This window comes from Physeter macrocephalus, chromosome 19 (genome assembly GCF_002837175.3).
Source record: "Physeter macrocephalus isolate SW-GA chromosome 19, ASM283717v5, whole genome shotgun sequence".
In the NCBI taxonomy this organism is placed as follows: Eukaryota; Metazoa; Chordata; class Mammalia; order Artiodactyla; family Physeteridae; genus Physeter; species Physeter macrocephalus.
This window is the reverse complement of record NC_041232.1, coordinates 68909870-68923924: the sequence shown is the minus strand read 5'-3', so window position 1 is coordinate 68923924 and position 14055 is coordinate 68909870. Positions and strand designations below refer to the sequence as shown.

Here is a 14055-nt window from a genome sequence, read left to right as displayed (position 1 = left end):
TAACAAAGTGAACTTTACTGAGACGAACCATTGAAGATTAGTAAGATAGAAGGCATAATAGCTCTAAATAGGAGTTATTGATCGCTTCTCAAGTTCCAGTCACTGTGCAAAGCTTTTAGCCGTAACACACCACTGTCTTCCGAAAACTAGCTCATGTGACATTTATAGATTGTTATTAATAACTAGATAGCTTCACCTTATGGAGACTGTGGCATCGTTGAGTCCTCCAGAGGGAACGAAGTGTTTGCTGACTTATGGGAGAGGAGATGCCTGGGCATCAATGGGCCAGAAGTTATTTGCTGCTTTTTCGCAGCGAATTCACTGATAAGTTAAGACCCAAGCGGAGTGCCTCTATCAAATAAACTGAGCCATCATCTTCTCAATTTTCGTGATGTCCATTATGGTCCTCTCCCTAGGATGGATGGTTACCCCACCAACACTCTTCTCTTGAGGGAAGAGCTAGGCAGGGCATCCAGCCCTGGAGGAAGGGTCCAGGTTAGGGGTGAGGCAGCCGCCACCTTCTGATTCTGCCTTTGACAACCCTGTCATTCAGATGAGTGGCACAGTCTGACGCTTCAGGGTCTTATTAAAACCTCAGACTTCCATTGGTCGCCACCTACTCTGGCTCTGCTCAAACCCACCCCTAGCTCGGCCTTATGATCACTTCTAGTGGGTCCAGTTAGGGATGAGAACACTAACTGTACATTTTATAAAGAAGAATGTATGACAGAAGAATACTGCTGTTTAGTCTCCTTAGCTCTTCGCGGTTTGTTTTTTTGTTTGTTTGTTTGTTTTCATTTTCTTTAGATAGTCTCTGGAACTTCGGGAAGTGGCATGGATCACTTATGAGGGGGAGAGTTTTTGATGAACGAGAAGAGATGTGTTTTGAAATGTTGCAAATATAATTCTGCCTAAATAATACACTCCCTGCTTACTCAATAATATACTTCACACTTGAGATGAGCCATCTAGCAGCCCTTCCCTTCGCCGCCATGTCTCGCTAAGAGGCGAATTTAGGAAAGAGTTTCCATTTTTGTAACTTTCATAACAAAGCCTCTACCAATGCGTTGCATCAGTTTGACCTTGGAGAGCTACAGGCAGAGGTCGCGTGGGGAAGTTTTGTTAGCTATCAATGCAGTTTTGGCAGATCCGAAAAACAAGAAGAAAGAAAGAAGTGCAGAACTGAAAGAGTGAGAAAAGCATATTTCACTTCAATGTGGTTTGACAAATGGAAAACCCCTTTCTGCAGTCATGAGGTCTAGTTATAAAGAAGGATGACCGGTCATTCGTCCTCTTACAAGGCAGATTTCCTGTCTGCTTATGGTTTGAGTAATTTTCTTTTTTTAGGAAGGTACAAAGGTAGAGCAAAAGCTTGAGTTGAGGAAAGCAGACCTAGGCACCGTTTGAAAAAAAGTTGTATTGACTGATTTGCCAAACAGTCTTTTTTTTTTTTTTTTTTTTTTAATTTATCTTTGGTGGCGTTGGGTCTTTGTTGCTGCACGCGGGCTTTCTCTAGTTGCGGTGGGCCGGGGCTACTCTTCGTTGTGGTGCGCGGGCTTCTCATTGCAGTGGCTTCTCTTGTTGCAGAGCACGGGCTCCAGGCATGCGGGCTTCAGTAGTTGTGGCACACGGGCTCAGTAGTTGTGGCTCGCGGACTCTAGAGCGCAGGCTGAGTAGTTGTGGCACACGGGCTTAGTTGCTCTGTGGCATGTGGGATCTTCCCGGACCACGGCTCGAACCCGTGTCCCCTGCATTGGCAGGCAGATTCTTAACCACTGCGCCACGAGGGAAGTCAGGACTTGGGGAGAAAGAGATATTATGAGATGGTGTGATTATCCTCCACGAGCTGTGGTCAGCAGAGCCATGACAAGTCTCAGTGGGAATGGAATTTGCTTTATTTAAGCTGATTGGCTCATCACTGGCTTGTAGATGAATAGGAATGTCTACTCTCCTTCATTTGGTCTGGGCGGTTAGGGCAATAATAGGTGACTTCTACATACTAATGGGCTCAGCTACATCCTAAAGATGGACTTAACTTTTTTATCCGGACCAAAGGGCCCTGTTTAAGTGGAGGGAGGTCTAGCCAATAATAAAGGAGCTATAATTTTCAAAGGGAAAATTGTGCGATTTTGGGAACCCAGAAGATGCTTTTTAGGAACAACTTTATTGCATAAATTACTCCATCATCATGGGTGTACTTGTCAAAATCACCAGCAGCATGTGAGAAAGCTTTAGAATCATTTCGGGACATAAGTAGACATGGTAATTCAGCTTTTTGGAGGAACAGATCTTTATTAATTTGCATACATACAGTTATTACTTTAGGGTTACTTTAGGGGAGAACATTCTAGAGTGTTCGTCCTTAAAATAATACATCCTCAAATTCCTTAAGTTAAAATACAGAGGAGAATTTAAGTATGATAGTAAACCTTACTATCGCACGGGGTCCGAGTCGCTCCTGGTTCTTTGCACTTCATTATTTTTTTCTTTGCACTTTAATTCTCCTAGGCTTTAGTTCGATTTTCACAGTGTGGTAGAAGCCAGGGATGGCAGTATGTCTGTGTAACAAGAAGAGAAGATTTCTCTTCTGATGTTAGTGATACTTCCCTCACAAACAGTATGGATTAATGGGATACATCTGTAGACTTTTGAAAATATTTGGCATATACTCACTCATTCTGAAATGCAGGAAATAAAGAAATATTACATTGCCTGTATCTCAAAGAACAAACAGAGCTAATTAAATAATTGGTAAATAGGGAACACATAGCCTGACACATGTTTGAGATTACACACATGATTCTGTAGAAAATGACTGCAAGCAATACTAATGCCGTAAGAATGGGGTTCAAGCACTAACACATGGACATCACATTTTTCAAGTTTTCTTGGTGAGAAGTTGCAAGGCAATGCAGTCTTTTCATAAATGGCGTTGATGTCTTAGGAAGTGGCTTTTTCAGTTCAGAGGAAGATCATTGCTCCATCTCTCAGTTGCATGTTATACCGTGTCTTCCTGGCATCAATGATTGTCCTCAACCAGTGACAGGACAACAAAATGCATGTGGAGTAAGATGTAAACTCCAGAACCATCAGAGGGTAACCTCTCTGGAAACATGCTCCGTTGCCTCTGGCTCTGTCCTCTGCATCTGAAAGATGGAAGATGCTCGCTGAGGTTCAGGATGGCTTGTGTTTGACTTGGAGGGCTAGCCGTTGTTTCTTGTTTTGTTTTCTTTTGCCCTTTAATGCCCCATATCATTTTTTGAGAAATGCTTGGAAGGACAAAACTGACTCAGATTTTATTAACGACAGGATTGTTTTTAAATGACACATTCATCCATGGATTTTTGAAAGAATCGTACAGTAAAATATTTTCCTTGCGGCATGTAGACCACTACTTTTCTGCGAAGCCTTGCCAGCAAACTCTGGAGGTTGCATTAGGCATGTCTGACTTCGAAGGGTCTGTTTAGCACCCTGAAATTACGTGAATATAGTTCATGGAACGCACCGTGGATTCTTAGTCGTTCACCTGATGGGGCGGCCAGTTTAAGGATAGAAGCTAAGTCTGAGGGCTTCAAGAGTTACCACCATCAGAGCCTTTCAACTTGATTCCTAAAACTTTTTCAGTGTAATGCTGCTCGGTGTACTTTAGAATCACTACAGTCCAATAACGCCTCTGCATGTGAGCATGCATACAGAGGAGGAAATGTAGTTATTAGATACCAACAGTAGAGGAGAGAGATGTCTAGAAGACGGTAGTCATATACACGGTACATGTAGGTACGTACTATCTGCATATTTCCTTCCTACCTGCCTTATCTAATAGCCCTGCCTATTCAAAAGGGTTGAGAGACCCACCTCACACAATGCCCTGAGACTACCCAAGGACAAGAGTGCTCCAGTTCCCCACCGGGAGATACCATTTGTATACATTCAGAGGGTGTGACCGCTTGTGGTTTGGGGCTGCACACCCTCCCTTCTTCTCAGAGGGAATTGGGCATAGAGCTAGCATAATGATTATAATAACTGTTATTGTTTTATTAGTCTTTAACCAGCCTGCTTTCTAAAGCATGGTATTTGCCATGTTTTTAAACCTCAAACCAAACAGTGTTGAAGGAACAGACTACCAAGATTGATTGAATGCAACATATGCTAAAGATTACCCTGGAATATCTATCTGGTTCATGGATTAATCTGGCTTCCAACTTTCACTTCTAATGACATGTTTGTATGACACGATGCGTTTTAGTATGTGGCTTTTCTAGTAGAAACATTATGTCCGTTTCCCCTTGAGGACTTGGTTTCACAGTAATTTTATTATGAGAGTAGTCACATAAGATTCACTTCGTCTTTTACAAGAATCTTGAGCCTTCAAATACAGTTGGGTGATGAACAGGCACAGAGCCTAAGAGTAATAGGAATTTTATCCAGCAGTGTCGTGGCATCTTAGTTACAAAGACCACCAACGGAGAACCATAAACTAGTTTGATTTAAGTCTTCTCATCCATTTCCTGCGCATGGTCAGGGGGCCCAGCTTCCCCCCCACCCCCGAATTCCTAGGAATCCCTCCTGCTAAAAATGAGTGCATCGTAGCCTAGATGTAAGTTTTTATTCTAAAATTGTAGGTCGTAGGAAGGCTGGAAATGCTCCTTCTTTTGTTATCTTTGTAGTGAATCTCATGACATTGTTAGGCTGCTTCTGCTAGTTTAATAGCATGAGGGTCACTTGGACACAGTTCAGAAAAACTTAACGTTTTTAAAACCATCATCTTCTTTCAGACAAAGGCACTATGAATTACAACTTCTTCACCCTTTTATATCTTCAGGATGTGCCCAGCCTGGGGCTCTGGGGGTGCAGTAAAGGGGTAACACATCTTCCAAATTCTGGTTTACAGCAGTCAGTCCCCAGACGCCACTCATCCTGACGTTCGGATTAGGGTATGTCTAACGGAGATTGCCGTTTCCCCCAAAGTGGAGTTTGAGACCGAGGGTGGTCCCACCTGTAGCTGAAAAGACTAAACCCTTCTTTTTTGCTCCATTTTCTAGCCAGCAATAGCACCTGTGTTCAAGCCATCTGAACAATGCTTGGGTGGCTGGCAGTGTCAAATCCTCCTACAAAATTACAGTTCCTCTTAATAACTGCTCATCTTCCATTCATATTTATGTTACAGCTCTACTTAGAGACTTGATTTTTTTTTTTCTTCTCTTGAGCTGGAGAAACTGATAAGAGCTAAAATAACATGAGAAATCCATCCAGTCTTTACCAAGCAGGGCGGCAATAGTTTTTCTCTTTATTTCTGTTATCTGGGCAATTTTGGTAATTTCTAATCATATCAGTTGACAAAAACTCAGGCCTGGAATAGTAATCAAGTCCTGTTATATTAAAGGTGGGAAAGTGGATTTGATGAGCACACATTTAATGAGGAGTGTAGTTTGCTAATAAACATGACCCGTTTCTTCAATATAGAAGAAATTTTGCTATTTGAGAATTAAATGTATATTCACTTTCTGACTATTTATGCCCTTTCACATAACAGGCACACAGCTACAAAGAGAAATCTTCAGGAGAAGGACCCATGTAGCTGAACATGTTTAAGGACTCTTGAAAATGTGTCTTCTCCAGTGTTTCCTGGAACAGAACAAAAGGCATTCCAAGTGAAAGGGCAAACTGGTCCCAATAAACTGCTTTGAAATTTAAGCCCTGGGGGTGGTTCTCCAGCTGTTGCAAGGTAGAATGGCTGGCTGTATGTTAAAAAATAGTCTGCTCTTATCAGTGGCTTCCACGAGCAGCCTTTGTAGTTTTCTGAAACATTTTCATGACAACATAGTGTAAGGCGCTAAATCCTGTCTTTCTGTTATACTTCCTGAGTTCTTACATCTCCCTGTATTAAAACAGGCACTAATAGAAAGTTTAGTTAGAAAGGTGTAGTATGAAAAGATCGTAAGGATTGTATCTTATCTCTTCTAAAGTATGACTTTTATGCCATATATAATTTATTTTTTATTTTTAGATTAGGCATATTCTTTTTTTCTTTTTTTTTTTTTTTTTTACAGTAGGTCCTTGTTGGTTATCTCTTTTAAATATAGCAGGGTGTACATGTCAATCCCATACTCCCAATCTAAAAAGAAAAAAGATGCAAATGATCTTATCTCTTCTAAAGTATGACTTTTATGCCATATATAATTTATTTTTTATTTTTAGATTAGGCATATTCTTTTTTTCTTTTTTTTTTTTTTTTTACAGTAGGTCCTTGTTGGTTATCTCTTTTAAATATAGCAGGGTGTACATGTCAATCCCATACTCCCAATCTAAAAAGAAAAAAGATGCAAATGAACTTATTTACAAAACAGAAACAGACTCACAGATTTAGAGGATGAATTTATGGTTACCAGAGAGGGAACAGTGGGAGGAAGGGATAAATTGGGAGTATACTTTATTTTTTAAATGTCTCTAAAATATTTTTATTGGTTTTTAATTCTTTCCGTTTGGTTTCATGAAAATATATTTTAAAACACTTATTATTCTCATTTTAAAGCTGTTCAAAGAATTAATCTTTGGAAAGCTCCTACAGCAGCAAATTTTATCCATAAGTATAACAATATCTTATCCTATTTGGGTTTAATTTCTTTGTTAGGTAATGTAATTTTTTTCTATTGTGGCTCTGAATTTTCATTTCATGAAGATCTGTTTTCTAGTCAAGCAGATATCACAAATTATTTGGACTGATAAATCTAATTTTAAGTATATATGATAACATTGCTTCTGGGCGGGGAAGAAAAACAAATATATATGCATAATTACCCCCAAATACCATGGTAATACATGCTGAAAAATGATAATGCTCTTTGTGTTTTCAAAATCTTTATTATTTTCTCTTTAGAATTGTCTTAAGTTTTAAAAGAACTCCTTGATGCAGAAATTTTTATTTTCGCACCAGATATAATTTCAGTTATCTCTTATATTAAGTATTTTTAGCACTCTTGATCTCTGAGTTCCTTCCACTAGCTCAGCTGTATGATGTCAGACCCTCATGTCAAAGCACTTTCTTATACATAAATTCCTTAGTACTGGCAACTAATATATTTTTAATGTTATGAGTTTGTGATAAGAAAAAGAATAGGTTTGTTTTGTCAGAAGGTGATTGTGTTCTTTTTATCACATACCAGTTTTCTTTCAGTTTTAGTAATTAACAAATGAATGTGGGTGTGAGTTTTGTTAACCAAATAAAGCACACATCAAAAGATTATCGAACTATCATACCTAACATATAAATATGTAAAAATAACAAGCATAATTTAACTATGCTAAGCAGAGGTCAGGATAAGCTAGAGACGAAGATAATTTGACCACTTGCGATCTGATCCTGCGACTGTATTTTACAGATCTGGAAGCTGAAGATGTCACATTTGCCAGAAGGGTTGCTTTCTTGGGTTGAGGATAGGGTTGGGAATTTTTCTGAAATTTTAAATGTGTAATGGAGTTTTGCTTGGATTAATCAGTTGATTTAAGATTTCCTTTTCTTATTTCACAAAATAGTGAGAAACATCTTATCCTGGAGCTCAATAGGTTTTATTTAAATATTATATCTATTTGCTTATGCGGAGGCCTTAATAAATGTAAAAGAAGAACACCACTGGCTCTACCATTTTATAAAGGCAAATTACTTTCAAAAGACACTTGTTAGACAGAGCTGGCTTTGAATTATATACCAGAACCTATATCCTTTTATTAACAGTACAGTCATCCTTCAGTATCCTTCCAGCAGATTGGTTCCAGGACCGCCCAACAGATAAACAAAATCTGAGGACGCTCAAGTCCCTTTATAAAATGGCGCAGTGTATGCATATAACCCTTGCACATTCTCTCATATACTTTAAGTCATCTCTAGATTATTTATAATACCTAATACAATATAAATGCTATGTAAATAGTTGCCACCAACAACAAATTCAAGTTTTGCTTTTTGGAACTTTATGGAGTTTTTTTTTTTTTTCTGAAGATTTTTGATCCGAGGTTAATTAAATCCTTGGATGCTGAATCTGTGGATACAGAAGGCTGACTGTACTCTTTGTTCGTCTATGTTGTAGATAGAAACACCAGTGTTTAAGGTAATAGAGATTGCTTCATCATCATGTGGACTTATTTTATCTCCAGAATTTGAGACAATATTGACTCTTAGTAGCTAAGGGTTCAAATTCTTTAAATGTGAACACAGACTTAAAATGTGTGGAGAATATAAGTTACTTAAAATATTAAAAATATTTTCCCTCCTAGGAAGGCAGGCCTGTTAAAGATTTTTTTGTTTCATTTTGTTTATTGTGGAACTCTGAGAGGAGTATCTCATTTTGCTGTATAGCAAAAAAGAGGTTTTTTTTAATTTGAAAGCAGATGTAAATCATTCATGAAGATAATTCAATTTACTATATAAAATATAAAGAAAAGGCAGACTCTGAGGATTTCAGGGACCTGAAAATACTGCACACTTTTTAGCAATGACCATCGTATGCTCACCTGCTACTGTTCACCACCAACCACTCATACACAACCAGGGGGAATGTAATAGCAACTAAAACACTTTATCTTTAAACCAGGGTGTCAGGTTTGTATTTTATCTGTAAAAAAATGTAACATGAATATATTTGACATCTACCTCAGCAAACAAATTAATGCTAATTAAAGATTAATGTGTTGTAATTAGCATTAAAAATGCAATTAAATTGTGAGTAAATGGACCAGGAATAGAAAATCATTTGGCGTCTCACTGCCTGGTTTTTCATATTCTGCCTTTTGTTTTTGCAGCAAATAGAGGAAGCGGAGCAGCAGGCAGCTCCCAGACTGGAGATGCTCTGGGGAAAGCACTTGCTTCGGTGAGGAAATATTGACTTTGGACTTCATATGTACCATGGCAGAAGGGTGAACTTTAATCAGAAGTGGACATTTAGAATTTTAGAAAAGGGATGGCAAATAGCTTTGATTTTTGGCAAGGCTAGCTTCCTTGCATAAAGATCATTGGAAAATTTGAGGAGAGAACTCTGAAGATTCCAGCGGATGGCTGGTCTCTTCCATCTTGCCTCCTCTGCTTCCCGGTACTCAATCGTGGATTGGTGGATATTCTTAGGGCCTTTAAGAGGATAGATTTTCTGTCTTGATGTCTTATTTTCTTCTGAAGTCGTTAGGGTACTCACTGATTGACTGACTTTGCCAAGGGGTAATTCCAAAACACTTCGCAAAAGGCATTTCAGAAAAATGACCATAACTGAGACCCAGGAGAAATTGTCACATAATTGGCACTCAGCTTCTCCGCTTTGCCCGCCCACTGCCTAGAGGCTAGAATCCAGCATTCCTTGCATGTTCACTAGTGACAGATGGCACCCTTCCTTGTCTGAAGGAGTGTACCTGGTACGGTCTTCAAAAGCTGAATGTGATCATTTGTAAATGTAAGTGGAGATTTGTTGCTCTAACATTTTGTCTCTTCAGTTTGGTTTTTCCTTACCTTTGGGGGCAGAGATGAGTTTGACTTATATTAGCATTGTGACCTAAGGAAAAGTTTTTCTTCAGTCTGAGCATTCTTATGCCTTGGAATCACATGCCTTAAACATAATGCAGAAGGGGTTGGGCAAAAATCTTAGAGATGGGGCTGTCCAACCTCTTGTTTTATGGAGGAGGGAAAGGGAAGTTTGGAGTATCTGTGTAGGTTGATGGCCACACAGCCATGGGAGGACATGGGAGGAAATGGACGAGAACTAAAGTCGGCTGACCCCAGTCCGGTTCTTTTCCCGCTACCTTATACCACCTCAATAGCTCTTCTATTGAAAAATCAATTAAGTTTTTCATTTTAGAATATTGGTACTACAGTTGATCATTGAATGTATTGTGGACCTTGGAATTTGTAAATGAATTGCATTGACACTTCGTAGTTTAAAATTGTTGAATATTTATTCCCAATGAATGAGGGTTTGTTTTTTTTTTTTCTCCCCACTGTTTTAAGATCTATTCTCCAGATCACACTAACAACAGCTTTTCATCAAACCCTTCAACTCCTGTTGGCTCCCCCCCGTCTCTGTCAGGTACAGTACCATAAATCCCCTGCATCCGAGTGTCAGTTTATGGAATGGTTTCCCCCTTACCCTTCCTGCGCTACTAGGTGGAAACTCACTCCCTCCAAAAGCTCAAAACAGAGCATTTCTGGACAGACAAATAGGAAGGGGTGGGAGAGACAGACTGCCGTACGATGGCGAAGTCATTTACATCCAAAACTTTTCTTAAAAATCATGTGTTTTTAGAATATACAGGCATGTGGGAAACTTCCTTCTTAAACTTTTCTTGACTCTGTAGAAGATACTCCACAGAATAATATACTCCAATAAAACATCTCAATGAGAAAACCCAGTTCACATCGTCATGAATAGGAATATAGATTAGGTAGTCATCAAATATAGACTATTCAAAAGGATCATTTCCTTCAGAAATTTTAGGCTTTTCTGATTCCCTCTTTAAAGTCCATGTTATTGGAATGTTTGAAGAAAACTATAATTGTGTAAGTAAATTGTGATGTAATTGTGTGGAGTAAAAGGGGATGTTTGCCATTTAATAGAACAAATTAACATGACCTGTGGCTTCAAATAATAAAATTATAAGTTGTTAAATTGTGTTAGTAAAGCATTGCACTTTTCGGAGCTCCATTTTAAAGGCTTATTGCCTTTCCAGTATAAATGCTTCCAGAAAGCCTTGTCTGGTACATGTCTCTTCTCTTTGGAAAGAGGACAGGTGGCTTCTTAAAAAAAAAAAAAACAAAACGAAATCACATCTGTACCTGATTGAAACCAGACCTTACTGTAATTTAGACTGGAGTCACTTGCCTGAATGTTGCCACCTCCATCTCTGTATTATTCCCTGCATGCAGCACTCGCATGGCCCCTTACAATGTGGGTTCCCTGGTAAAGAGTGGGAGGTTTCAGATGGCCACAGAGCTTTCGGAGTGGCTTAGGTGAGACTTCATATCAGCCTTTTCCAAGCCTCCATGGACATGACGAGGGGGTCACGGAATAGAGAGGGAAATAGCTTGGACCTTTTAGTTCATAACTCCAGAGAGACAATGTTGAAACTGGGAAGAGCCAGAGATGAGATTAAGAAGATAATGGAGCAGGAAGGAAATACTCCCCATGACAGAAAAGTCAAGTTCAGAATTGTTGTACACTTACGACTCAGTACCATATTGTTAGGCTCTGGAAAATGATCACAGGTGTCAATGTCCAGAGCCAGAGAAGGATTGAGACAACACGGAGCCCAGTGAGGCCAGGGATGAGGGAGTCTGGACAGGGAGAACTCCCAAGTTCCCTATTTCAAACAAAGCAGCTCTGATTTCGTCTATTTTCTAATTTGGCAAAAAGAATATTCTAGAACCTGGTAAAGTTTGAGAACAGCTGTTTGAGTTGAATGCTCTGATTTACAGATGGACATACGAAGGCCCAGAAAGAGTATGGGATTTGCTGAGGATCCATCAGTAGCAATATCAGAGCTCAGGCTGGAATCCGGGGCTCACCACTCTGTCACTCCACTTCCAGGTTAAGGATGGGAGGGGAAAGTTACGATGAACAAATCATTCCAGAAAACGCCACAAATCCCCCAAACCTGAGTAGCATGCTTTATGTGGAAGACACTGAAACAAGGCCACTTTTGGGGTGCTGGTAATCCATCCTGGAAGAGCACATGTTAGGAAGAAAGAACTTTATGAAGATATAAATATGGGGATAGATTGCTATTTTCACACCAATGGCTCTGTCCAGATTCTGTCACTAAAAGTAATTGAACGAAATATTCTATTTTTATTTAGCATAAAAATACACACACATGCACACCCAGAAATGGCAGGAAGAATGGATTTTTAAAGTGCTAACAGTGTCGGCGCCTGAGATTTCAGTGAGATCATAGATCTTTTTTTTCCCTTTCTTGAATTTTTTTATTTTCTAAGTTTTCTACATGGAGTATGTATTATTTTAAATTTAAAAGTGGGTTTTATTTTGAAAGTGGTAGGTTAGACATGTTATATTTATTATAGCAGGAATCTTTCTTTACCTTTAAGTTTAGTGAATCATTAAAAACGTGTTTTCTTGGGAAGGAATTACTTAATGTTGTTATACTGAGTGTTTAAAGTTCTGGTTTAGTGGATCGCTGCCAGCTAATCTTATTTCCTTGAAAAGTTTCTGAAGGCTTATCCTTTCTCAAGGATCATATAAAAAACAAGTAGCAGAGCTGCTTTTCATTGGTGAGAGAGTTTTGGTTTAACAGACTGGCTTTGCATGAGGGTGTAATGAAAGCCCGTCTTCGCGCTCTTAAAAGTACCTTGACTGTGTATGATAGTTTTCTATCAAAGGGACATTTCTCTAGCTAGAATTCAGAATCACTTAAGTGTTCCCTTTTAGGAGGAAGCCTGAGAGAATTCTGAGTCCATGTACAGTCTACATGTTTTACATTTAAAATGTTTTCCTTGCCCCCAAATTCTTGTGTGGGAAGTTTACGTGTATTTCCCTGTTGTCCAAGTAGAAATCGATACTGCTAATTTTTACAAGAACTGTTTAAAATGTTGGTAAGATTATTTTTAAGATTATACAGATCTCATTGTAATTCCCATTTTCATATCAGCAGGCACAGCTGTTTGGTCTAGAAATGGAGGACAGGCTTCATCATCTCCTAATTATGAAGGACCCTTACACTCTTTGGTAAGTTTCACCTGCTCATTTTCACTCGGCCATTCTTTTTTATTTAAGGTTTTTTTTTTGATGTGGACCATTTTTAAAGTCTTTATTGACTTTGCTAGAATATTGCTTCTGTTTTATGTTTTTTGGTTTTTTGGCCACAAGGCATGTGGGATCTTAGCTCCCCCGCCAGGGATCGAACCGACACCCCCTTCATTGGAAGGTGAAGCCTTAACCACTGGACCGCCAGGGAAGTCCCCACTCTGGCCATTCTCAGGCCATGTGTCTCTTTTACCATCGAGTTCACTCTCCAAGATTCTTATTTTCACTAATAGGAACTTTTGTTTGACGTAAGCCCACGCATTTGGTTAGAGCCAGAGTTATTAGACTGTGCTCGTTCCTGTTTATAGATTGTAGCCTAGATACTACTACAGTGGAAGCCTCAGGGCTCTAAATATCTAGAACCAGGTAAGAGATTAAAAATCTTGGAAGGATCATGGCCTCCTCCCCTTGTTAGAGGAAGATGTGCATCGATGATTAGATGCCTCTCCTGACGTGAGAGTGCTGGAGTTCCAACTATGCTGTGGAGCTGGAGCCCTTGCAGAGTCTACATCTCTGTGCTTTGCTTTCCAGAATAACAGGTTTATAGGCGTCTTCTTCTTGACCTCTGAATAAGAAGCCTACTGCTTATTTCCTCATTCACTTTGATTCTCGTGGAAATCTAGTAATTTCATTAAATCTCTCTTGTAGGGGGTAGCTGAAAATTTTCCCTTGGTGTAATTAATATTATAAATAATCCCATGATGATTCAGTGCTTGACACTCAGCTCTAGGTGGAAGGGGCTGGAAACATGCATGAAGCAGCACTGCTCTACGCACCACTGTCTGGTCTGTATATGAGTCAGATGGCGAGGGGTAGCAGCAAGGAGCTGTCCTTCAAGGTTGAGTTTCCCTTTTTCTCTGCATATTTTGAGATGGAACATGGAAGTCGGCCTAGATCTATCTATCTGTCTCTCTGTCTCTCTATCTATCTGTCTATCTTTATGTTATCTTGTCAGCCATTCAGGGTTTCCTTTCTTCCTTTTGGCTAATGATTTCAATTAAGGAAAATCTACAAATGCAGATACAAAGGTGGATTTCCCCTTCACTGTGCTTTTCCATGCTGTCGTGTGTAAATCAGCCACCTCCACATTTTAGCCAATGAGGTGACCACAGATTGAGACAGTGTAAGCACTGCCTACATAAGCCCCATGAATCTACAGCCCACATCCAAATAAGCCATCGTTATTTTTTTTTTTTTTTTTTTTTTTTTTTGCGGTACGCGGGCCTCTCACTGTTGTGGCCTCTCCCGTTGCGGAGCACAG

At 39.4% G+C, this 14055-nt stretch overlaps 1 protein-coding gene across 26 annotated transcripts in view; it reads left to right on the top strand.

The window, feature by feature from the left end:
• TCF4 (transcription factor 4) overlaps positions 1–14055 on the top strand; it is a 363640-nt gene that overhangs the window by 316847 nt on the left and 32738 nt on the right. For 21 of the 26 annotated variants that reach the window (XM_007124266.4, XM_007124275.4, XM_007124267.4 and 18 more), the window contains 3 exons: positions 8797–8864; positions 9986–10064; positions 12640–12716. In XM_007124266.4, the coding sequence (XP_007124328.1) occupies positions 8797–8864; positions 9986–10064; positions 12640–12716 (224 nt within the window). The remainder of the gene's footprint in view (positions 1–8796; positions 8865–9985; positions 10065–12639; positions 12717–14055) is intronic. The other 5 variants (XM_024132221.3, XM_024132212.3, XM_024132209.3 and 2 more) reach the window with 1 other exon arrangement.